This window comes from Capricornis sumatraensis, chromosome 1 (genome assembly GCF_032405125.1).
Source record: "Capricornis sumatraensis isolate serow.1 chromosome 1, serow.2, whole genome shotgun sequence".
NCBI classification, from domain to species: domain Eukaryota; kingdom Metazoa; phylum Chordata; class Mammalia; order Artiodactyla; family Bovidae; genus Capricornis; species Capricornis sumatraensis.
Window position 1 is genome coordinate 57778257 of NC_091069.1, and position 23803 is coordinate 57802059.

Here is a 23803-nt window from a genome sequence, read left to right on the forward strand (position 1 = left end):
TGAGGGGAGATGTCTTAGCAGGCAGACCAGGAGCGAGGCCAGGGCAGGGTGTCTATCTGCAGTTCTGAAGGGGCTCAGGCACATGGCACACAGCCAGGCTGGCAGAGGCAGCATGACTGAGCATGGGCACAGGGGTGACAGGCGGGGGAGAGGCAGCCCCATAACACACACACACTCAGACACACGCTCACAATTACATGAGCTGCATTGCTAACAGGTATACTGGAGACTTCAGTGCATGCTTAGTTGCTCAGTAATGTTCAACTCTGCGACCCCATGGACTGAAGCCCACCAGGCTTCTCTGTCCGTGGGATTTTCCAGGCAAGAATACTGGAGTGGGTTTCCATGTCCTCCTCCAGGGGATCTTCCTGACCCAGGGATTGAACCCGCATTTCCTGCATTGGCAGATGGATTCTTTACCACTGAGTCACCTGGAAAGCCCTGTGGTGTACTGGAGACTTGAGTACGCTTTCCCTTTAAGCGTGACACCCTTCCCCCATCACATACACCCTCACCTGCTCTCAATTTCCTGTATCACAGCAATGGTTAACACATGCCCCCAACTCCCATCAAAAGGTTAATCAGTCCCCAGTCCCCACCCTATCAGACTTGGAGGCCACAGGATGTGTTTCACTCACTTGAAGTGGTTGGTAGCCAGAGGATGGGGTTGGCGGCTCTGGGACGAGTGGGGATGCAGGAGTGTTGGGGGACAGCAGGAAGGGCGAAGGCCTCAGCTGCTCTAGGAGACAGTGGCAGCAAGAGCCACCTGTGATCCAGACAGACTCTGGTCCAGGCATCCATGCAGCCTCTAGGTCAAACGCAGCAACTCCAGAATGGAGTGAGAGACAGAGAGAGGGGTGAACACTTTCAAGATTTCTAAGCATCTTTAATTGTTTGGACCAACCTCGCATTCTGCTGTGAAGCTTAAGTGAGATCATGGATGAGAAATGTGGTTTGAGACAACTACTCACTTGATTCATTCATCAAAAAATGTATTGAGAGCCTAGAATGTGTCAGGCATTGTGCTTGGGCCAAAAGAGAGAGCGGAAAAGATAAACACATAAAACAGACAAGAAAAGTACAGAGTACATGAGCCGCCACAATCCCTCCTTTCTAAGCCCCAGATGAAAGTGAAAGTATCAGTCACTCAGTCATGTTCGACTCTGTGACCCCGTGAGCTGTAGCCCACCAGGCTTCTCTGTCCATGGGGATTCTCCAGACAAGAACACTGGAATAGGTTGTCATGCCCTCCTCCAGGGGAATCTTCCTGAACCAGGGATCAAAGATGGGTCTCCTGTGTTACAGGCAGATTCTTTACCATCTGAGCCACCAGGGAAGCCCCAGGTAGACATGAATAAACAACCATAGGTAGACGTGACTAATCAACCATAGCTCTTTTTACCACAGACCCTGGGAAGGACCTCAGAATTCTTTTTGACATAGTTCTCTAGGCTGCTGCTGCTAAGTTGCTTTAGTCGTGTCCAACTCTGTGCGACCCCATAGACGGCAGCCCACAGGCTCCACCGTCCCTGGGATTCTCCAGGCAAGAACACTGGAGTGGGTTGCCATTTCCTTCTCCAATGCATGAGAGTGAAAAGTGAAAGTGAAGTCACTGAGTCGTGTCCAACTCTCAGCGACTCCATGGACTATAGCCTACCAGGCTCCTCCGTCCATGGGAGTTTCCAGGCAAGAGTACTGGAGTGGGGTGCCATTGCCTTCTCCGGTTCTCTAGGCAGCCACTCCTAATTTCTCTCTGTCTCTCTTTTGCCTTGCCACAAAGCTTGTGGGATCTTAATTCCCCAACCAGGATTGAACTTGTGCCCTGGGTAGGGAAAGCATGAAATCCTAAGCACTGGACAACCAGAGAATTCCCAGTCACTACAAATTGAATGTATATTATGGATTGAATGTCTATTATGGATTGAATGTCTGTTTCCCTCCCAAATTCATACACTGAAGCCCTAACCTCCATGGTGGCTGTAATTAGAGATGGGGCCCCTCCAGAAGTAACTATGGTCAAACGAAGTCATGAGGGTGGGGTTCTGATCTTATAGAATTAGTGTCCTTAAAAGAAGAGATGCCAGAGAACTCACTGCCTCTCTCCACATGCTCACATATCATGTGAGCACATAGCCAGAGGGCAGCCGCCTATAAGGCAAGACAAGAAGCATCAGGATGAAACCTACCAAGATGCTTTAAGAGCAGAAGAAGGTGCAGAGGAGTAAGATGGGGAGATTGCCTGCCTCCTCTACCAATGTATCAAAAACTCATCAAAATATGGAACAACTCCTGCGGAGCAACTTCTAAACAAGAGCAGAAGACCCCAGGCCTCCAAATAGGCAAGCTAATCTCCTTGGAACAAGGTAGAACAAAAGATAAAGACATTTAAAAAAACAAACAAACAAAAAACAGAGAATGAAACCTACCTTGATCTTGAACTTCCAGCCTCCAAGATCATGAAGGTAAATTTCTGTTGTTTAAACCACCCAGTCTGTAGTTTTCCGTTAGAGCAGCCTGAACAGACCATGATACTCAGTCAACATGAAGGATGACATTTGTCGTTGCTGAAGCAAAGACATGGAGCTATCAATAGGCAAAGCTGGTGTGAGAAACAGGGAGCAGCATGGCATGTCCCGTCCATGGTATTTAGAGAAGGGAATGGACAGAGAGGGGGCTGGAGAGTGAGGCAGTAGCTATGTCACATACAGACATGTAGGTCATGCTGGGGCCATGGGACTTGCCCTAAAGCATTGGGGAATGATCTTCAGATCTGTATTTAGAAAGATCAATCTTCTGTTTTTGTTTCTTTGGTGGCAATACATGGTTTTCAGAATCTTAGTTTCTTGACCAGGGATTGCCCCTGGGTCCCTGGCAATGAAAGTATAGAGTTCAAACCACTGGGCAATCAGGGAATTCCCTAGAAGGATCTCTATGACATCCATCTACATGTAGGCTTGATGTGGGGTGGGGAGACCAGGCAGGGAGGAAGACAGGAGGTCAGTAGATGGCTGCCCCATGGATCAAGTCTGGGATGGACTTGGGCCATGGGTGGAGACAGTCCTGGTGACCAATTGGTTGCAGATGAAAAGGAAGTGAGGTGACTCCCTGGTCTCAGATCTGGATGATGAGTTGGATGGCTATCCCTCCCTTTGACAGGAATGTGATCTCCTGTCAAAAGATCTCCTATAGGCAAGCCCCAGGTTGAGAGCAGAAGTCCCTGAACCTCACTGCAACCACATTCTACTGGTCAGAGTTAGGCTCTGGCCAGCCCAGATCCAATGTGGGTGGCGGCTGCCTGCGGGTGTGCACACAGGACTGTACGAGTCCTGGGAGCCGCTGGGTAGCAATCTGCCACCACACCGAGGCAGCAGACAGGAGCGAAGGGGAAGGACAAGGCCCAAAGCCAGGGAAACCTGCCACCCAGGCCTATGGCCTTTGACAAGAATTCCCTGAAGCCCTACTCTGACTTCCTCTGGGTCAGAAATGAACCAGGTCACATGACTAGGACCAGGTCACATGAGTACCCTTAGCTGCAAGGGAGTCTGGGAAACTGAGTGTTTTCACCTGAGCACATTGCCAGTCCTTCAGTGCTGGAGAAGACTCTTGAGAGTTCCTTGGACAGCAAGATCAAACCAGTCAATCCAAAAGGAAATCAATCCTGAACATACATTGGACAGACTGATGCTGAAGCTGAAGCTCCAATATGCACTGAAAAAGACCTGATGCTGGGAAAGACTGGGGGCAGGAGAAGGGGGCGACAGAGGATGAGATGGTTGGATGGCATCAGTGACTCAATGGACATGAGTTTGAACAAGCTCCAGCAGATGGTAAAGGACAGAAAAGCCTGGTGTGTTGCAGTCCATGGGTTCGCAGAGTCGGACAAGACTTAGCAACTGAACAACGACAGAAACCTGAGTTCTCAGTAGGGAGAAGAGTAAGGCAACTCTTAAGTAGGCTATTAGCAGAGTCTTTTGTAGAAACCTCAGAGGACTGGGGAGGAAATAATAGCCACTGAGCACCTTTCTGGGAGAGAAGCCATGCTTAGCACTTTATGCAGAATCTGGTTCAGTAGGTCAAGGATGGGGCCTGATTATTTGCATCTCTAACCAGCCCCCAGGGGATGCCAAGGCTGCAAAAGCAAAACCACACTTGGGATAGCCCTGAGCTGGGTTACACCGAGCAAACAAGCAATCTCCAAATCTCAGAGGCTTTAGTGACAAAGGCTTGTTTCTTACTCACTCAACCTGTCCACTGTCAGTTGCTAGGGCTTTGCTCCCAGGAGTCAAGTGACCAGAGTGAAAGGAGAGACATCATGGCAAAGCACCATCTGGGGTGATCCAGTGGCTAAGAATCCATGCTGTCAGAGCAAGGGGCTTGGGTTGGATCCCTGGTCAAGGAACGAAGATCCCACATGCCACAGCTAAAAATTCCACATACAGTCCATGGAGTCGAAAAGAGTCAGACACGACTGAGCAACTAACACACACACACACTGCAACAAAGATCGAGGATCCTGTGTGCCACAACTAAGGCCCAAGGCAGCCAAATAAATAAATATTTTAAAAAATATATACTCTTAAAAAAAAAAGCACCATCTGACTCTTTCAAGTTGCATGACTGTGCCAGACATCAGACACAGAGGATGAGGTGGTTTGGTGAGCCATCCTGCAGGCTACTGCAGGCTTCACAGAAAAGGTGGGATTTGAACTGGCTGGGCTTTGAAGATAAAACAGGAGCTTGCCCTGCTGCAGGCTGAGGAAACACCATACATAACTACTGTTGACTGAGCACTGGTTATGTGCTGAGAGCTTTCAGATCTCCTCCTTCCTGGCCCTCACCAGAACCCTGAGATAGTGTACGTTCATTTCATAAAAGAAGAGACTGCAAGTTTGAAATCAGGTCACAGCATCAGAGTATGGGAGCCCAAGAAGTCAAACCCAATGTCCAGAACTTTCTCTCCCTTGTCACAGCAGAGTCGTGTGGCTGTGTAGGATATTTGCCAAATGATCTGTATGCTTTGTTTCCCTGATATTGATTCCAATTTCCAGGGGATTTGGGGGTGGGGGCAGTGGGATTCGTTAATGGATAGCAATTTTTATTGTGGTGAAATAGATATGAGATGAAATTGACCATTTTAACCATCTTTAAGTGTACAGTTTCAGGGGCATGAAGTACATTCACATTGTTGGACAACCATCAGCACCGTCCACCTCAGACTTGCAAAACTGAAATTCATCTTGCAAAACTGAAACTCCATACCCATTAAATGCTTCTGCTGCTACTGCTGCTATGTCGCCTCAGTCGTGTCCGACTCTGTGCGACCCCATAGACGGATTAAATGCTAACTCCCCATTACTCCTCCCACTAGCCCCTAGCACTCACCCTTCTTCCTTTTGTCTCTATGAAGTTCACTACCTTATTCCGTAGAAATGGAATCATTTAGTATTTGTCTTTGAATGCCTGGCTTATTTCACTTGGCATAATGTCTTTCCAGTTGTACCATGTTTTTGAAAAAGGGAAAGTGGTAGTCATTCAGTCGCATCTGACTCTTTGTGACCCCAGGGACTGTAACCCCCCAGGCTCCTGTGTCCATGGGATTCTCCAGACAAGAATGCTAGAGTGGATTACCATTCCCTTCTCCAGGGGATCTTCCCATCCCAGGGATTGAACTCTGGTCTCCTGTACTGCAGACAGATCCTTGACTGTCTGAGCTACTAGGGAAGCCCCAAGCACGTTTTGGGCGGTAGGTGAAGGGGGAAGCTTTTTTTTTTGGCTACACTGTGCAGCATGCAGAACCTTAGTTCCCTAGACCAGGGATCAAACCCTCACTCCCTGCAGTAGAAACATGGAGTCTTAACCACTGGACTGCCAGGGAATTCCTTGAACCGTGTATTTGGAAAGAAAGTGACAGTCGCTTGGATGTGTCTGACTCTTTTCGACCCCATGGACTATACAGTTCATGGAATTCTCCAGACCAGGATACTGGAGTGGGTAGCCTTTACCTTCTCCAGGAGATCTTCCCAACCCAGGGATTAGATTCAGGTCACTACTTATTTTAATGGCTCAGTAATATCCCATTGCATGTATATACCCCATTTTGTTTACCGTATTCATCCATTGATAGATACCTGGGTTATTTCCACCCTTTGGCTCTTGTGACTAATGCTGCTATGAGCGTGGGTGTGCAAATACCTTTCCAAGCCCCTGATTTCAATTTTTTGTGTATATACCCAGAAGTGGAACTGATTTGTCTGGAGGAATTTTTAACATAGAGGACTTTACATGGGTAAGAGGTACTGGTGGGGTTTGTTGGGTTCCAGAGGAACATGCCGCCCACCAGCACTGTAGGAGGAGGCCCAAGGCCCACCCTGTTCCTCACTGCTCCCCTTCCCCAGGGTGTCCTATTTAGGCACCCCTCACCTAGTGAGGGGCTTCCCTGGTGGCTCAGTGGTAGAGAATCACTTTCAAAGCAGGAGACCCAGTAGACTCAGGTTCTATCCCTGGATCTGGAAGATCCCCTGGAGAAGGGAACGGCAACCCACTCCAGTATTCTTGCCAAAATAATCCTATGGACAGAGGAGCCTGGCAGGCGACAATCCATAGGGTCACAAAGAGATGGACACGACTGAAGTGACTTAGCACGCAGGCACACACCTACTGAGGGAAGAGGTGGGGCTGTAGGAGGTCAGACCTACCACTCAAGTGCAGGAAGTCTCTCCAGCTGATTATTTAAACTCTTGTCAGGCATAGATCTTGCCCCTCAAGGAGTTGGGAACCCCTCTGAGCCTCTTTTTCTGTCTATTAAACTGAGGTGCTGTATTTGCCCTCACAGATTGTCAGTTCAGTTCAGTCACTCGGTTGGGTCTGACTGTTAGTGACCCCATGGACTGCAGCATGCCAGGCCTCCCTGTCCATCACCAACTCCCGGAGTTTATTCAAACCCATGTCCATTGAGTCGGTGATGCCATCCAACCACCTCATCCTCTGTCGTCCCCCTCTCCTCCTGCCCTCAGTCTTTCCCAGCATCAGGGTCTTTTCAAATGAGCCAGCTCTTCTCATCAGATCATCTCATCTCCTCTCCTCTATCGGAGTTTCCGCTTCAGTATCAGTCCTTCCAATGAACACCCAGGGCTGATCTCCTTGGGCTTGGACTGGTTGGATCTCCTTGCAGTCCAAGGGACTCTCAAGAGTCTTCTCCAACACCACAGTTCAAAAGCATCAGTTCTTCAGCACTCAGCTTTCTTTATAGTCCAACTCTCACATCCATACATGACTACTGGAAAATTCGTAGCCTTGACTAGACGGACCTTTGTTGTCAAAATAATGTCTCTGCTTTTAACATGCTGTCTAGGTTGGTCCTAACTTTCCTTCCAAGGAGTGTCTTTTAATTTGTCAGGCAGCTCAAAGGAATTAATGGATGTGAGGGACACAGAGGTGCCGCAGCCTGCTGGAGACCCACCGCCCGGCAAATGCTGCCCTCCACGCGCTGCCCCGCCGCGCAGGTCAAACACGTGCAATGCAGGGGCAACTGTCTGGGAAGGCTGAGACTGACTGTTTCCTGAGTTCAGCCCTGGGGCTGAACTAGCTTTTAAAAAAAGGACAGTGTGGTAAGAACACTTCCTTCTGACTTTTCTGGGGCAGTGATTTGAAAATTAGAGCCTGACCAAGAATCCCCCAGAGGGCTGTAAAAACAGAGCAGGGGCCCCACCCCAGAGTCTCTGACTCAGGAAGGTTATGGTCTGGTCCAAGGATTCGTGTTTCTACAAATGCTTGGGTGACCCTTGGGCTGCTGACCCAGGGACCGTACTTTGAGGACCACAGCTCTGCAAAACGGAGGAGAAAATGTGCTTATCTTGAAGACATGACACATGAGCTCCCTGCATCTGCCCTTTCCTCTCCTCTCCCTTTCTTATTTCTTTCCTTCCTCCTTCATCGGATATGTATTATTAGAGCACAGACTCTGGGCTGGACTGACCAGATAGTCCTTGGCTGCCCAGGGCCTGAGCTGTGACCAGATGTGGAGGAGTCCAAGTGAGTCAAGCTGCTGGGGGAGGGGAAATACCCCTGGTCTGGGAGAGCCCAGGGCACTGTGCAAAGCCAGGACAGCCTTCACCCGGGGTCAGCTGGTCCCCTGGCAGCAGACTGCTGGGTGAGGAACTGGTTTTGGGAGAGGCACCTAACACAGCACCGTGCCGGGTGCAGCAGCCAGGCCCCAGGGTGCTTGCCAGGCCAGGCCTCTGAGGCAAGACTGGAAAGCAGGCTGGGAGGCTCAGAGAGTAGGGGCAGAGGTCCGTGGGCACTGGGAATGGCCAGCCCTTGGCCTTAGATGGCCAGCCAGGTTGTGATATTTTTCTTTGAAGGCTTCATCACCCTTGTCCCGCCCGTGACCCACAGTGAACCCTGCCGTCCAGCTTCCTGAAGACTCATGCATCAGACTTCTCTGGACCTTTCCCCCCGACCCCAGCTCCCAACCCAGTCCCAAACAGACCTGGGTCTCATTTCCCAGGGCTCCCTTTTCTATTTTCAAAGGAGATTACAAACCCATGTGATCAATAGAACCTAAGACTCATCCTCAGTTAGTGAGTTCAGTCATTCAGTCATGTCCGATTCCTTGCAACCCCATGGACTGCAGCACACCAGGATTCCCTGTCCATCACCAACTCCTGGAGCTTGCTCAAACTCATGTCCATCAAGTTGGTGATGCCAACCAACCATCTCATCCTCTGTCATCCCCTTCTCCTCCTGCCTTCAATCTTTCCTAGCATCAGGATCTTTTCAAATGAGTCAGTTCTTCCTATCAGGTGGCCAAAGTATCGGACTTTCAGCTTCAGTATCAGTCCTTCCAATGAATATTCAGGATTGATTTCCTTTAGGATGGACTGGTTCGATCTCCTTGGAGTCCAAGGGACTCTCAAGAGTTTTCTCCAACAGCACAGTTCGAAAGCATCAATTCTTCGGTGCTCAGCTTTCTTTATAGTCCAACTCTCACATTCATACATGAATACTGGAAAACCATATCTTTGACTAGATGGACCTTTGTTGGCAGAGTGATGTCTCTGCTTTTTAATATGCTTTCTAGGTTGGTCAAAGCTTTTCTTCCAAGGAGTCTTTTAATTTCATGAAATGGGGTGGATAGGATGAATGCCACTGGCCTGAGGGGATCACACCAGATAATATAAACTTCCTGATGTTCAAGCTGGTTTTAGAAAAGGCAGAGGAACCAGAGATCAAATTGCCAACATCCGCCGGCTCATGGAAAAAGCAAGAGAGTTCCAGAAAAACATCTATTTCTGCTTTATTGACTATGCCAAAGCCTTTGACTGTGTGGATCACCACAAACTGTGGAAAATTCTTCAAGAGATGGAAACACCAGACCACCTAACCTGCCTCTTGAGAAATCTGTATGAAGGTCAGGAAGCAACAGTTAGAACTGGACATGGAACAACAGACTGGTTCCAAATAGGAAAAGGAGTACGTCAAGGCTGTATATTGTCACCCTGCTTATTTAACTTCTATGCAGAGTACATCATGAGAAACGCTGGACTGGAAGAAACACAAGCTGGAATCAAGATTGCTGGGAGAAATATCAATAACCTCAGATATGCAGATGACACCACCCTTATGGCAGAAAGTGAAGAGGAGAGTGAAAAAGTTGGCTTAAAGCTCAACATTCAGAAAACGAAGATCATGGCATCTGGTCCCATCACTTCATGGGAAATAGACGGGGAAACAGTGGAAACAGTGTCAGACTTTATTTTTTTGGGCTCCAAAATCACCGCAGATGGAGACTGCATCCATGAAATTAAAAGACGCTTACTCCTTGGAAGAAAAGTTATGACCAACCTAGATAGCATATTCAAAAGCAGGGACATTACTTTGCTGACTAAGGTCCGTCTAGTCAAGGCTATGGTTTTTCCTGTGGTCATGCATGGATGTGAGAGTTGGACTGTGAAGAAGGCTGAGCGCCGAAGAATTGATGCTTTTGAACTGTGGTGTTGGAGAAGACTCTTGAGAGTCCCTTGGACTGCAAGGAGATCCAACCAGTCCATTCTGAAGGAGATCAGCCCTGGGATTTCTTTGGAAGGAATGATGCTAAAGCTGAAACTCCAGTACTTTGGCCACCTCATGCGAAGAGTTGACTCATTGGAAAAGACTCTGACACTGGGAGGGGTTGGGGGCAGTAGGAGAAAGGGACGACCGAAGATGAGATGGCTGGATGGCACCATGGACTCGATGGACTTGAGTCTGAGTGAACTCAGGGAGATGGTGATGAACAGGGAGGCCTGGCGTGCTGCGATTCATGGGGTCGCAAAGAGTTGGACACGGCTAAGCAACTGAACTGAACTGAACTGAATACCACAGGAATCCTTGCTACCTTGTACTGCTCTCCTCTGCAGTAAAGGGCTCGCACCCAGGTTTTGAGATTCTTTCCAGTAACACACATGATATATTTCCCCAAATCTTCAAAATTTACCTCCAAGGACTTCCCTGGTGGTTCAGTGTCTAAGACTCTGAGTTCCCAATGCAGGGACCCGTGTTTGATCCCTAGTCAGGGAACTAGATCCCACGTGCCACAACTAAAGATCCTGCATGGTGCAACTGGATGCTTTTGAACTTTGGTGCTGGAAAAGACTCTTAAGAGTCACTTGGACTGCATGGAGATCAAACCAGTCAATGCTAAAGGAAATCAGTCCTGAATATTCACTGGAAGGACTGATGCTGAAGCTGAAGTTCCAATACTTTGGCTATCTGATGTGACGAGCTGACTCACTGGAAAAAACCCTGATGCTGGGAAGGATTGAAGGCAGGAGGAGAAGAGGAAGACAGAGGATGAGATGGTTGGATGGCATCACTGACTCACTGGACATGAGTTTGAGCAAACTCTGGGAGATGGTGAAGGGCAGGGAAGGCTAGCATGCTGCAGTTCATGGGGTCGCAGAGTCAGACACAACTTAGCGACTGAACAACAAGGCACAACAAAGATCAAAGATCCTACGTGCTGCAACTAAGGCCCAGCACAGACAAATAAATAAATAAAATAAATACTAAAAAAATTTACCTCCACTTTAGATTGGGGTTCTTAGCTCCTTAATGTGGCTGCTGGCCATTTATTTGTTCCAGTTTCATCTTGTGAGCTGCCAGTTCCCCGGCCAAGCAAAGCACAGGAGCCCCTCTCCAGAACTGGCTGTCCCCTCTATACGCCCAGGAGGCATACTCAGGAGGGGTGCTCCTTGGCCTGGGGAGGCATGTGGTATCCTCACATTTACCTGCTCCTCTGATGTGAGACCCTTTCCCCAGTGCCTCAGCAGAGGGGGTGGGCACAGTGTGGAGACCGGGAGCCCGGACTCTTGAGCTGGCAGCCTGGCTCAGATCCTTGTGCTTCTGTGTGTCGACTGTGCAGCGTTGCCATGAAAGGAGGAGCATAACTGCGTCCCTCACTGCCCTGGATGAGATGCAGGGGAGAGTGGGTTTCTGCACCTGGAACCAGCTAAGAGCAGCCACTCAGGAGTGCAGGGCTCTCCACGCTCTGCTCCCGACTTCAGAAACGTTCTGCGGTTACCATGGTTTCTCCAGCACCATGGAAATGCTATCACATATGGAGATTCCTTCTTAGTCCCTCACAAGGGAGAACTTGCTTTGTCAATCTCTGTACCTCAGAAGATGACCAGCTGTCTTAACTAGAGTCAAGAAGTGAGCACAGCTCTGTGCAGCCAGCAGTGAATCTCCTTAACCACATGGTGGTGAGTTCTTGGTCTGTATAATCTCATTCGGGCTTCCCTGGGGGCTCAGATGGTAAACAATCTGCCTGCAGTATAGGAGACCCTATTCTTGGGTTGGGAAGTTCTGCTGGAGAAGAGAATGGTTACCCACTGCAGTATTCTTGCCTGGAAAATTCCATGGACAGAAGAGGAGCCTGGCGGGCTACAGTCCACTGGGTGGCAAAGAGTCTAGTAACACTTTCACTTTTCTTTATCTCATTCATTTAATTTGGGTGGGGGGTGGGGGGGGAAGTAATGCAGCTGCCAAAGGTTATCTATTAATATAGATTTAAGAAATGAGTCCTTTAAAATTGACAGTAAAGGTCAGTGGAAACCAACCAATGGGAAATGGGCAAATGATACAAATAGACAGTCTCACAATGCAAATCAGACTAGCCAATTCACCTGTGAAAAAATGCTCAGAATTATGACAAGGGACTTGCAGACTAAAGTAACAATGAGATGGTGTTGTTTGGCTCTGAGTGGCTAAAATTTAAATGATTCCATTTTGTAAAAGAAACAATGTCACCCCCTGACACCCCCACCGCACCCCTACCGCCATACATGTGTAGGAGGCAGAGTTTCTCAGCTCTAGCACCTTGGACATTTGGGGCCAGAAAATTCTATTCATTCATTTCTTTGGCCGTGCTGAGTCTCCACTGCTGCCCATGGGCTTTCTTTAGTGACAGTGATGGAGGGCTGCTCTCTAGTTGTGGAGGCCTCTCATTGAGTGGCTTCTCTCTTTGCTGAGCATGCACTCTAGAGCACACCAGCTTCAGCAGTTGCAGCACGTGGGCTCTAGTTCTGGCACAGGCTTAGTTGCCCTGCAGCACGCAGAATCTTCCTGGACCAGAGATTGAACCCATGTCTCCTCCATTGGCAGATGGGTTTTTAACCACTGGACCACCCCGGAAGTGCAGTTTTTCTTTTTATGAATCAAGCAGTTTATTAACCCAGTATCATTTGTTGCAATGCTTTTTTTTTTAAGCTTTTTTTTGATGTGGACCATTTTTATTTTATTGAATTTGTTACAATATTGCTTTGGTTTTATGTTTTGGATTTTTTTGCCTGGAGGCTCCCTGACTGGGGGTCCAACCTGCACCCCCTGCATTGGAAAGCGAAGTCCTAACCACTGAGCAGCCAGGGAAGTCCCTGTTGTAATGCTTCTTGTTTGCAGCTGCCACCTGTCTTCCCAGGTGGTGCTAGTGGTAAAGAACCCACCTGTCAAAGCAGGAGACGCAAGAGACCCTAGATCGGGAAGATTCCCTGGAGGAGGGCACGGCAACCCACTCCGGTATTGTTGCCTGGCAAATTCCATGGACAGACAGGAGCCTGGTGGGCTACACAGTTCATGGGGTCACAAAGAGTCGGACACGACTGAAGCGACTCTGCACTCTCGCAAGCCACCTGTCTGGCAATTCTGTCCAGATCTCTGTCCTGGACGTGTGCATTTGCAGCTCCCATCTTGGTCCTTTTCCACCATCTTCAGGCCCTCCAGGGCTAGGAGGACATGGCAGGCCCTGCTTTTGGGGTTGGTCAGGCAGCATTTCTCTGACACTCTCTAGTGGTTATGGAACCACCTCGGCACCACCTGGGAAGTACAGATGCTGTGCTGTGGAAGCGGCTCGTGTGTAGAACCACAGGGATTCAGCTCTTTATGCTTGGCCAGCCTGACAGCAACCACCTTTCAGCTTCCTGGACTTTGTGAGAAAGGCTGCCAGGGCTCTGATGAACTCTGGCTGGTTCATGTCTTTTACGGTGACTCCAGGCAAGTCCAGGCCTCCACATTGCCACCCAGGGGAATGTGCTCATGGGCTCAGTTGTGTCTGACACTTTGTGACCCCATGAACCTTTGTGACCTCATTGACTTTTGGGACCCCATGGACTGTAGCCCACCAGGCTCCTCTGTCCATGGGATTCTCCTGGCAAGGATACTGGAGTGGGTTGCCATTTCCTCCTCCAGAGGATCTTCCCCACTCAGGGACTGAACCTGAGTCTCCTGCATTGGCACGGGGGATTCTTCACTGAGTCACCAGGAAAGCCCGCCAGCAAGCAGAACATGGAGGGGTAATTCTTTACTGTCCTTGGATTGCAGGCGATGTAGCATTTCAGACCCCTGCCCACTAGGTAACAGTAGCACCCCCTGCTCTCCAGCTGTGATGACCAAAGATGACAGGGCCAAATGTCCAGGGGGCAAAACTGTCCCCCACTACCACTTAAAAGACCACTTGCTATATAGGTAAACATTTATAGCCGCATGTGCTTTTATGAACACGGATTTAATCACTTTTACAGATAAGGAAACTGAGGCACAGAGAGGCCAGCTGAGGTCCCGAGATTCCAGGAGTCATCCGATTTCACAGCTGTTTCTTGCCTGAAATGCGGCCATGCTGCTCAGCTCCATTCTTGAGGTTTGACTGGTGCAATATACCAGCACTTCATGTTTCCAGGCAGGAACCATGGGTCAGAGAAGATTTGAGGCCTGTGGTTTCTGGCTGGTATCTCTCTGAGATAACAGTGCTGGGCAGCCAGTGTGGAAAGCAGTGGTCAGTGGATGCATGACCTCTGAACAGGGTTGACTACCACTTGCAAAGAAAGGCCTGGGGGGCTGCACCATCGAGGGAGAAGGTGGGGGAGCTGGGCTGGGAGTGGGTACATGACGAGGGTGGTGATGACTGGACTGCTGATTCTTTCTCATTCCCCTCCCTTCTGGCTTCTGGCACCCGAGTGCCTCCTCACTTCTCCTTCCCACTCTGGCTTCTCCCCAGAGCCAGCTGTGTGGGTGAGGGCCTCACCCCGAGTGGCAGGGGAGGGCAGAGTGCATGTTTATGCAATGCCTCATGACTTCCTCAGCCTCTGGCTGGGTCACACAGGCTGAATTTCCGATGTGCTTGTCAGTTTGGGGCCCTAGACCCTGAGCTCAGCGAAAGCAGGGCCTGTATACTTCCTGTATCTTTGGGAGCCTGGTGCACTGGGCATCAAGACTGTGTGTGTGCAGAAATCCTCTGGCAGTTCAGTGGTTAGGACACTGAGCTTTCACTGCAGGGGGCAGGGGTTTGATCCCTGAATAGGGAGCTAAGATCCTGCATGCTGGCATGCAATCAGAAAAATAAACCACCTGTCGTGCTCAGTTGCTTTAGTTGTGTCCGACTCTTTGTGACACTATGGACTGTAGCCTGCCAGGCTCCTCTGTCCCTGGAATTCTCCAGGCAGGAATACTGGAGTGGGTTGCCATTTCCTCCTCCAGGGGATCTTCCTGACTCCGGGACTGAACCTGAGTCTCTTGCATCAGCAGGCAGATTCTTTACTGCTGAGCCACTGGGGAAGCTTGCCACCTCTTTCTAAAAAAAAAAAAAAAAAAAAGATACCCATGGAAAGGTAGTACATCAAAAAAAAAAAAAAAAAAAAAAGATCGGGTGAGTGCAGGATGAGGGGAGGGGGAAAGAGGGGCAACTGCTTAAGCGCTGAGCAGCTCCAGGGACAATCAAGCCCAGCCCAGGTGAGCTGAGGTGCTCGGCCCTGTTCCCGGGTACCAGGTTCTGGCCTCTCCCCGGGGCTGCGAACAAACCAGAGCTGTATGAACTCAACAGAGCTCTTGATTACCTCTCCAGGGAGGAGCAAGGAGCTGCTTCAAGAACTCAAGGCATGATTCTCTTTCAGTAATTCAAGCTTAGCTTTTTAAATAGGAACTTCTCAGAGCTGCTTCTAGAAACACTTGCTGGTCACGTCCCCTCCTCCTGCCCCTGCAGGAGCCCTGCTGCTAGGAACTTGTAAGCTGAGCGAGCAGGTGCCCTGATGTGCTGGGCTGGGAGGCAGCTACAAACCTCTTGCTTTCTGGCCAGAAGCATCACCACCTCTTCGTTTGCTGAGGCTCCAGGGAGAGCCTATCAAGGTGTCCTTTGAATCACACTGTATTCTTGGCACCATGAGAGCTTCATCTCATACACACACACACACACACATACACACACCCACCTGCTTCTTGAGGGCAGGTATCAGACCTTAAGATCTCTGTGGGGAAATCAGGTGTCTGACTCACATAGAGAAGTCAACTCACCAATTAAGAAGGGATGCTGGCTGTGACCTGGCACAACCCAGGGCTTATTCTAATAAGTTGGTGATTCTCAACTCTGCTCATATTAGACTCATGCTTGTTGCTCAGTGGTAAAGAATCTGCCTGCCAAAGCAAGAGACTTGGGTTCAATCCCTCAGTCAGGAAGCTCCCCTGGAGAAGGAAATGGCAACCCACTCCAGTATTCTTGCCTGGGAAATCCCGTGGACAGAGGAACTTGGTGGGCTACAGTCCACAGGGTCACAAAGAGTCGGACACGACCGAGCACACACACACACGTGGGGTACGCAGGATCTTAGTTCCCCACCCAGGGAATGAACCCGCGGCCCCTGCAGTGGAAGCGTATCATCCTAACCACTGGATCGTCAGGGGAATCCCAGGTGAGTCCTGTTTCTGCCAGCTTTCCCCTGGTGCCAGTGCAGGACACACAGGCTGAATCTGGTCATCATGTGCCTGGAGGGAGCAGCATGGGCACTGTTCTCAGACGAGGCCTCCCGTCCCAGCCCAGCCATCGCTCCCTCCCACCGGCTTCTGCTCCCTTGGCCTCAGGGCTAGAAGCTGGTTGTGGACGGGGGACACCGTAGGGACTGGCTGGAGTCAGAGGGGGAGGCTGCCAAGGCTGAGCTCTCCTTCCACACCCTCTGCCAAAAAAGCAGAAGAGGAACCTGAGCTCTGACTGCGCTGAGTAGTTTCACTTGTGAGCTCTCAAATCACAACACAGAAACCATAAACCAAAGAGTCAAGAACAAAAAAACCAAAAGCCTGAAGTCTCTTCCACGTTTCTCCTCCTGCTGGCTGGTTCCAGCGATGTTTATTACTCAGCCTGAGTTGGAATAACATTAGACAAAAATAGAAACAGCCTCTGGTTCTACAGAGCCTGGGTCCAAGTCCTCTGACTTTTCTGTCCATGCCAGGGCCCCATGCTGCTGGTACCAGAGGTCAAGGGAGCCCCGAATGGGGCAGAGCCTAGAGAGACACAGGCCTCAGTGCTGGATTGAGAGCAGAGCTAGGGAAAGACAGCCAGGCAACTCACTCCAACAGTGCAGCCCAGCTGGGGATTCAGGGTTTCAGGTGGGAGTGAGCTGCCAGGGCCCCGGAGAGGCATGCCCCAGGCTCAGGGCTGATTTGACCAGCTGGGGTGCAAAGCCACACGCCCCAGGCACAGAAAGTGGGTGGGGAGAGGTCTCTACCATCCTGTGCTTGGTCCAGAGAGAGAGCCTCAGGAGGGACTCTTACGGAACTCTGTCCCCAGGGGCTGGTGCAGCCAGCAGAAGCAGGCCAAGGGGCAGCAGTGTTCTGCCCCTTTTGAGCCCCCAGGAAGCCTGCCTGCAGTCACCAGCTGCTCACAGCACTGAGACCTCACCTCCTTACCCTGGGGGTGTCTGGGGGCTCCACCTCCGAGGTGTCCTGCAGCACAGGGGAAGGTCCAGCCACTTTGAGCCAGGGTTAGGGGGTCTGGGGGGGTATCTGGTAAGGACTTCATTCACATCCTGAGATGGGAAGGGGTGAGGATGAGTAACTCATCCACTTCCCAGGTGATCAGTCCAGCTCAAAGGCCAGAGGCTCTTTGGACCCTCAAAGTCACTGCCAGGCCCTGCGCCATCACTGTGAACTGCCCAGGACTCTGGTCTCCCGGTTCTCTCCTGTGAGGGGCGGGCTGGTGCGCAGGTGTCACTATCTTAGTGGCTGCTTGAGCTCGAAGAGGCCGGTCCCACCCTTGACGACCTTCCCGACCACGAGGCAGGCTGATGGGGACCTCAGTTCATCATGGGATCCTGGGAGACACAAGAGCGCTTGTGAGGTATAGCTGGGAGTGATGGGAGGGGAAGAGACAGGTGTGGAGGGCACTCAGCAAGAGGCTTGGCAGTTAGGGCACCTCCAGGGCCACGAGGGTGGTCCTGAAGCTTGGGGCCTGGTGGGAACGATGCCGCGTTGCTTCTGCATTTTGAAGAGAGAAGACCCTCCCCTCTCCTCCAAAAGGCAGAGGCGGCCCTCCAGTCTGGTGCCCACCCACCAGCGCTTCCTGTGACAGCCCAGGCTCTCCCCAACGTGCGAGATTGTGGAAGGGTGCCTGAGGGATGAGCCTTGTCTGCCCAGAACAGATTCAGGCAGGGGTGGGGAAGGCCAAGGATGTGCCCACGACTGACCCAGGAGGGTGGCCTGCTTCAGAAACTGGAAGCTGGTCTCAAACGTCATCTGCTGCAGTGGTGAGGAGTTTGACCGGATCCCAAAGCGGTTCAGTGGCTTGTAAACACCCTCGAAGCACATGTAGTCAGCCACCAGCGAGAGGTGGCGGGGGTCAACGGCGATGCCTGTCACAGGGGTGGCAACAGAAGAATGGGGGTTCAGCAGTGAAGAGGGGATGGGGAGGGGGGGAGCAGCGTCACCTGACCCCAAGGCTCCCCCGACCCAGCTCCGTTACCTACTCACTCAGCTCTCTGACCTGACCTCGGTGGGCAGCCCTGGGTGCATCACGACTGAATCTAGCAGCATGGGGAGCAGCCCTGCAGGACACGAGCCGCTACAGCGCTGTGTGCCTTTGGGAACTGAAATCCTGAAGGCGAGGTGAGGAAGAGGCTCTCCCTCTGAGGCCAAGATCAGAAACATGCGGGGGGGTGGGGAGGCCTTGGGGACGGGACTGACAAGACTGACACCCAGGGACCCTTCTTTATGGGGGCCCTGAGGGTCCCGTGGGCTCCACCCTTGCTGCACCCATATTTCAGCTCCTTGAAGATCTAGACTGGCACCCCGGGGCCTCCTGCCTGCCACCCGCATCCCCTCTCACCATATACGGCAAACACGTCCTTGATCTCCTTTTCAATCACGCGCAGTGCGGCCTCGATGCCGTACGTGCTGGCCATGGCATGGATGTCGTTGGAATAGAGACGGCGCAGATCTAGGACCTGCGGGAGGCGGGAGAGGATGGCGTGGAGGGCCTTGCCTTCTGCTCCCTCCCACGGACATGTCCCACCCCAGGAACTCGCTGCCTCCTCGGCTGGCGTGCTCGGATGCAGCTGATGACAAAGTGGGCGTGAGGTGGCCCAGGACTAGCCTAAGGAATGGTGTGAGCGGAGTGGCCGACAGCATGCTGGCTAGGCCCAGGGTCTCTCTCACCATCAACCAGGGCTGGGTGATGATTCGCTACCCACTTTCAGAGTCAGGAACAAAGGTGTTTGTTTATATAACAGAGAGACCTGTTTCCGAGGGTGGAGGCTCTGCTGGTAGGTGAGGCAACTTCCCTGGCAGAGATTCAATTTCCTTCCCTGGGCACAGGGGTCTGCCAGGCCTCTCCAGGGACCTGAAGCTCCAATTCAGCCATCCCCAGGCGGGGCTCACAGTGGCTGTGTGCTAGGGCATGTCACCGCCAAAAGAGACAACAGAGACCCCGGCAGGGTGTGACTGATCCCATGGGCATGACTCGAGTGTGCCCTGTCAGTGGCTGGCACTGGGGAGGCCTGAGCCCTGCCCGCTCTGTCCTCTGGTGAAGCAGCTGGCAAAAGGCTCCGGGCAGAGGTTGGGCATGTGCAGGGCAGTGCTGTGGGAGGAGGTGTGTGAGGCTGGAGGGCCCTGCCAGCTTAGTGTAGATGAGGGAAGAGTGGGCTGGTCCCAGCAACTCAGAATGCAGTGGGGAAAACTTGTGCCTGGGGGTTGAGAGCATCTCAGAAGGTTCTGGGAGATGAAGTGAACTAGGGGGAAGCAAGAAAGAGCTCAGAGGAAAGGATGCGTGTGCTTGGGAAGCAGGGGAACAGGATACAAAGGACTCTGCCAGGTGTGGGGGCCCAGGACCCCGATCACCAGATAAACCGAGCAGCTCCCCAGCCAGCACTCAGGATAACTATTTCTTACAAGTCTATCTTCGGAGGTTTCGATTTCAAAGAAAAGAAACTGCACACAAATTAATTTTGGAAACTCTGAGTTCAGTAAAGTTAGGCAGGTTTCGTTCTGCAAATCTTAACCAGACTCATGTGCACTGGAGATCCCCCAGAGGTGGCCTGGGCTGCAGACTTGTTTTGGGAACCCTGGATTAGAAGCATGAATAGCCCAGGGAGGGCCAGGACAGAGCGGCTGGAGCCTGAGCTCGTGTGAGGACCCATCCGCAGGACAGCATGCAACCCTGAGGAGACACGCACCTCGGCGTACTTGAACAGCTCCGGGAGGTTGATGCCTTCTGTGTTTAAGACAAGCTCCTTCTCGTTCTTACTGTTGGTGGTCTCATTCAGGAGGCACCTTGTGATACCCTTGGTTGCATAGATGACAGCTCCTTGGGCCAAGGATGCTACCAGGGAGCTCATGTCAAAGTTGACCTTCATGAGAGGGAGCTTCAGCGTCACCTGCAAGAGGAAGGGGAGCTGAGCCAGAAGACAGGGGTGCCCCAGTGCCACACACTCAGGGTCCCTGAGAGACCCCCCAGAGCCCCACTGGGGCAAGCTGGGCAGTGGACTTGGCACGTGAACATGGGCTGACGTAATGACCACATGGCAGCCATGTCCGGTCCCACAGACTGAGGTGAAAACGGCAGAGCACCATCCATTTTCACAGATGTCGTTGAGGAAACTCACCTCCATACAACATGACCTCCACTCAGCATCACCCTTGATATCCTTTCAATGACCAGAAAGCATAACACACATCCCTCTCTACGTGTACTCCTGGTCAATGACTCATATCTGTGCTACCATTTACGAATCACTGAACTGGATCAAACGAAAGGACTAAAGCCAGTGTATGTGTAGACGTCTAGGCATCCAGACCAGCAAGCCTTCCAGGGACACTGCAATCCTGGAAGTGATGACCAGGCAGAAAGGTGGTGTGAGGAACGCAGAGTCTGCCGGCCTCTGTGATGTGCGTCAACACACGGGTTGTATTGAGGCCTGAAGTTCCCACGTGAAAGTACCTACAGGGCCTGATGGCTCAACACCCCCCAGGCTGTTACTGGAAAGTCAGAGTGAGTGGGCCCAGGAGGGGGCTGTGACCTGGGGTTGGCTGACCCCCTCACGGGCACTGACCTGGCACCACAGGCCGCCCTGCGTGTCGTACTGGTAGTCCTCTATGAACGGGTGGCACTCGCGCACCGCCTGTGCCCGGCGCTCCACTGCCTCGGCCCCCTGTGGCTCCCGGCTTCGGGCGCGCTTCTGCGGCTGCATCAGGGGGGTGCCGGGGAGCGAGCTCTCCTCGGGGGCCCAGCCGCCTTCCTCCTGCTCCTGCTGAACGTCTTCTTTGAGGCCGGTCCTTTCCTCCTGAATGTCCTCGTCCTCCTTCTCCTCGTCTTCCTTCTCCTCCTCCTCCTCCTCCTCCTCGCTGTCGTAGTCGACCTGGTGGGGATGGAATTCAGGCCATGTCACTTGGGCCCAACCAGCAATCTGAACTTGACCTTGCAGAACAAGTGCCACCCCCCTCCCCCACCGCCCACCCCCAGAAGAGCTCTCATCTGCTGGCCAACCCCAGCCCTACCAGCTCTATCGGCCTGGCCTCTGCCCTCTGTTTGGCCCCTGGGGACACCAGCCCCTCAGTCCCAGGGCTCCCTCCTCGGAGCTGTATGCCCCTCTCTAGCTCTCTCACCTGGGAGCCCCACTGGCCCCTCCACACCACCCTCTGTCCTGGCAGCAATCGTAGTGGTAAAGGACTGAAAGGGGGAAGGGGAAGGACGCATTTTCACGGTAAAGACAGAAAGTGGCCTGACTTTCCCTCCCAAAGGCCTCGGGGTCTCCCAATTTGATTCAGGCACAGGGACAGCCAGTCCTGAAGGGGAGCCCTGGGCCGGCTCCTGCCTACTCGCCACCCCATGAACACCACCTTTTCCATCGAATGACTGTGCTAGGCAGACTGGTCTTGCTTCAAGGTTCCCCATGGTTCCAGCATGATGCAGAGGCATGTCCTTACACACCGGGGGGAGCCCTCAGGTGTGACAGAGGTGTCACCTCGGCCAAAGGCCCCTCACCTCCTCCTCTTGTTTTTCCTTGCGTTTGGCATCCGAGGCGTCAGCATCGCCCTCCTCAGCTTCAGCGTCCACAATGTGCCCCTCCTCTTCCTCGTCGCCCTCCTGCTCTCCCTGGGGTTCCGGAATAAGGAAGAGAAAGATGAGCGCCATCTATCCACGCACCAAACTGGTCACCCATCCACCTGCCTGTCTCCTTACTCAGCCATCCGGCCAGCCACCTGCCTCTCACCCATCCATTCATCACACAGTACCTACCACCTTCCCAGTTCCATCTACATCCCTTCCACCCACCTACCCGCCCCTGGATTCCATACTTCCTTCTCTTCAGCCTAAATCTTTATACATACCACTTGTAAAACGTTGTATCAAGAAGAAAAAAAAAAGTGCCAAGGCTTTCCAAGTTATTAAAAGAAGATGGTGCTAATATTGTTCCAAGTATTTATGCTTTGGGTGGAGATGAAAAGAAAGAATTACTTTGGCATTTTAGAAACTAAATATTTATTCCTTTCTCCTGACCCTGGCACCTAGTTCTTTATGATTTCCTTCTGGGTGATTTAAGAATTAAGACTGGGCAGCCTTCCAAAGACATTCCAATTGGTAGACTCCAGGGCAGAAGACCTGGAATTCTGTCTAGGCCAGATCCTCATTTTAGGGATGAGGAGACAGGGCCAGAGAGAGGAGGTGTCATAGCTGAAATCAAGGAGCTGGAAAAGGATGGGACCAGTCTTCATTGCACTCCTGTCCAAGCAGAGAACAGCCAGCTGTTGGCTCAGACAAGACCCAGGGAGCTGACCACACACTGCCTCTGTGTCTCTGGGCAGATGTATATATGTATGTCTTAGCTGTTCAGTTGTGTCCCACTCTTTGCAACCCCATGGACTGTAGCCTGCCAGACTCCTCTGTCCATGGAATTTTACAGGCAAGAATACTGGAGCGGGTTGCCATTCCCTTCTCCAGGGGATCTTCCTGACCCAGATAAAGTATCATCATTCCTGGATTATTTTGCCTCCAATGGCCTCCCTCCCTCTGGCTTTCTTTTCCGTCACTGGAGCCCAGCTTCCCTGCTTCAGAATGCCTCTCTGGTCCCTGCCCAGTACTCTGTGAGTCTCAGTTCATCTGGCCTAGGTAAGTCAAAGGCAGAGCTGATGAACACATAAAAAACTTCCAAAAGTCTAGTAGGTACCATTACTTTGAGTCTATCCTCAGGATAAAAAAAATTACCTACAGAGGAGAGGGGGCCCTGAGAACAGACAGATGGATGAGCTGGGGCTCGTACCCAGGGCGAGGCAGGCTGCCCTGGGTGGCTGCCAGTGGCAGCTCCCCTCCGTGGCCCTCCACACCCAAGAAGGAAACACTACTTCTTGGCTCTCAGAGCAGCAGATAAATCCTCAGGTAAGGGACTTCCCTGGTGGTCCAGTGGTTAAGACTCCATGCTCCCAATGCAGGGTGCACAGGTTCAATCCCTGGTCAGGGAACTAAGACCCTACATGTTATGTGGACACACACACACACACACACACACACGCTAAGGTAAGCAGAGAGAGAGGACAACCCTAGGAAGGGGTGCAAGGAGCACTGAAAACAGTCACAGAGCCACCGGCACCCTAAGGGGGTCCCAGCTTTGGACCTCCCTATGATGGCCCCAAGGGCCCCCAGGGGACTCGCTCACCCGACTCCTCTCCGACTCGCCAGCATTGTCTAGATCCCGCTGGGTGGCTCTCCGTGTGTTCACACTTCTGAAAGCTGATGCTTTACTGTTCTTCTTCCTGATGGCTTCCATCAGAATTTTAAAGAATCTAAAACGAGAAGAAACCCCGCAGCCCCGTTTAGTACCAGCATCTCCACTTTTCCTTCACTGCAGGGATAAGATGCTCTAAGGACTTCACCCACTTGAGGTGATGCTGGGGACTGATTTAGGAGACAGAGACCGTGGCTCTCCAGTCAGCTCATTTTTCCCCCTCTTGCTATTTCTGGGCGGGGGTTGGGGGGGGCATCAGAATGGCAGGGCTGAAAGTGTGCTCCACCATTCGCAGG

The 23803-nt window shown here is 51.8% G+C and overlaps 1 protein-coding gene and 1 pseudogene across 1 annotated transcript in view; both read right to left on the reverse strand.

Annotated features, from left to right (window-relative positions):
• Positions 1-11302: 11302 nt before the first annotated feature.
• On the reverse strand, positions 11303-13820 carry LOC138074972 (small ribosomal subunit protein eS19-like; annotated as a pseudogene).
• A 2817-nt stretch (positions 13821-16637) lies between these two features.
• Positions 16638-23803, reverse strand: part of POLR1A (RNA polymerase I subunit A) — an 86643-nt gene continuing 79477 nt past the window's right edge. Inside the window, exons 28-34 of the mRNA XM_068972274.1 lie at positions 23439-23565; positions 21770-21880; positions 20838-21143; positions 19962-20162; positions 18617-18734; positions 17979-18143; positions 16638-17606 (exon numbers count right to left, since the gene is read on the reverse strand). Of these exons, the coding sequence (XP_068828375.1) occupies positions 17506-17606; positions 17979-18143; positions 18617-18734; positions 19962-20162; positions 20838-21143; positions 21770-21880; positions 23439-23565 (1129 nt within the window). The 3' untranslated portion in view covers positions 16638-17505. The remainder of the gene's footprint in view (positions 17607-17978; positions 18144-18616; positions 18735-19961; positions 20163-20837; positions 21144-21769; positions 21881-23438; positions 23566-23803) is intronic.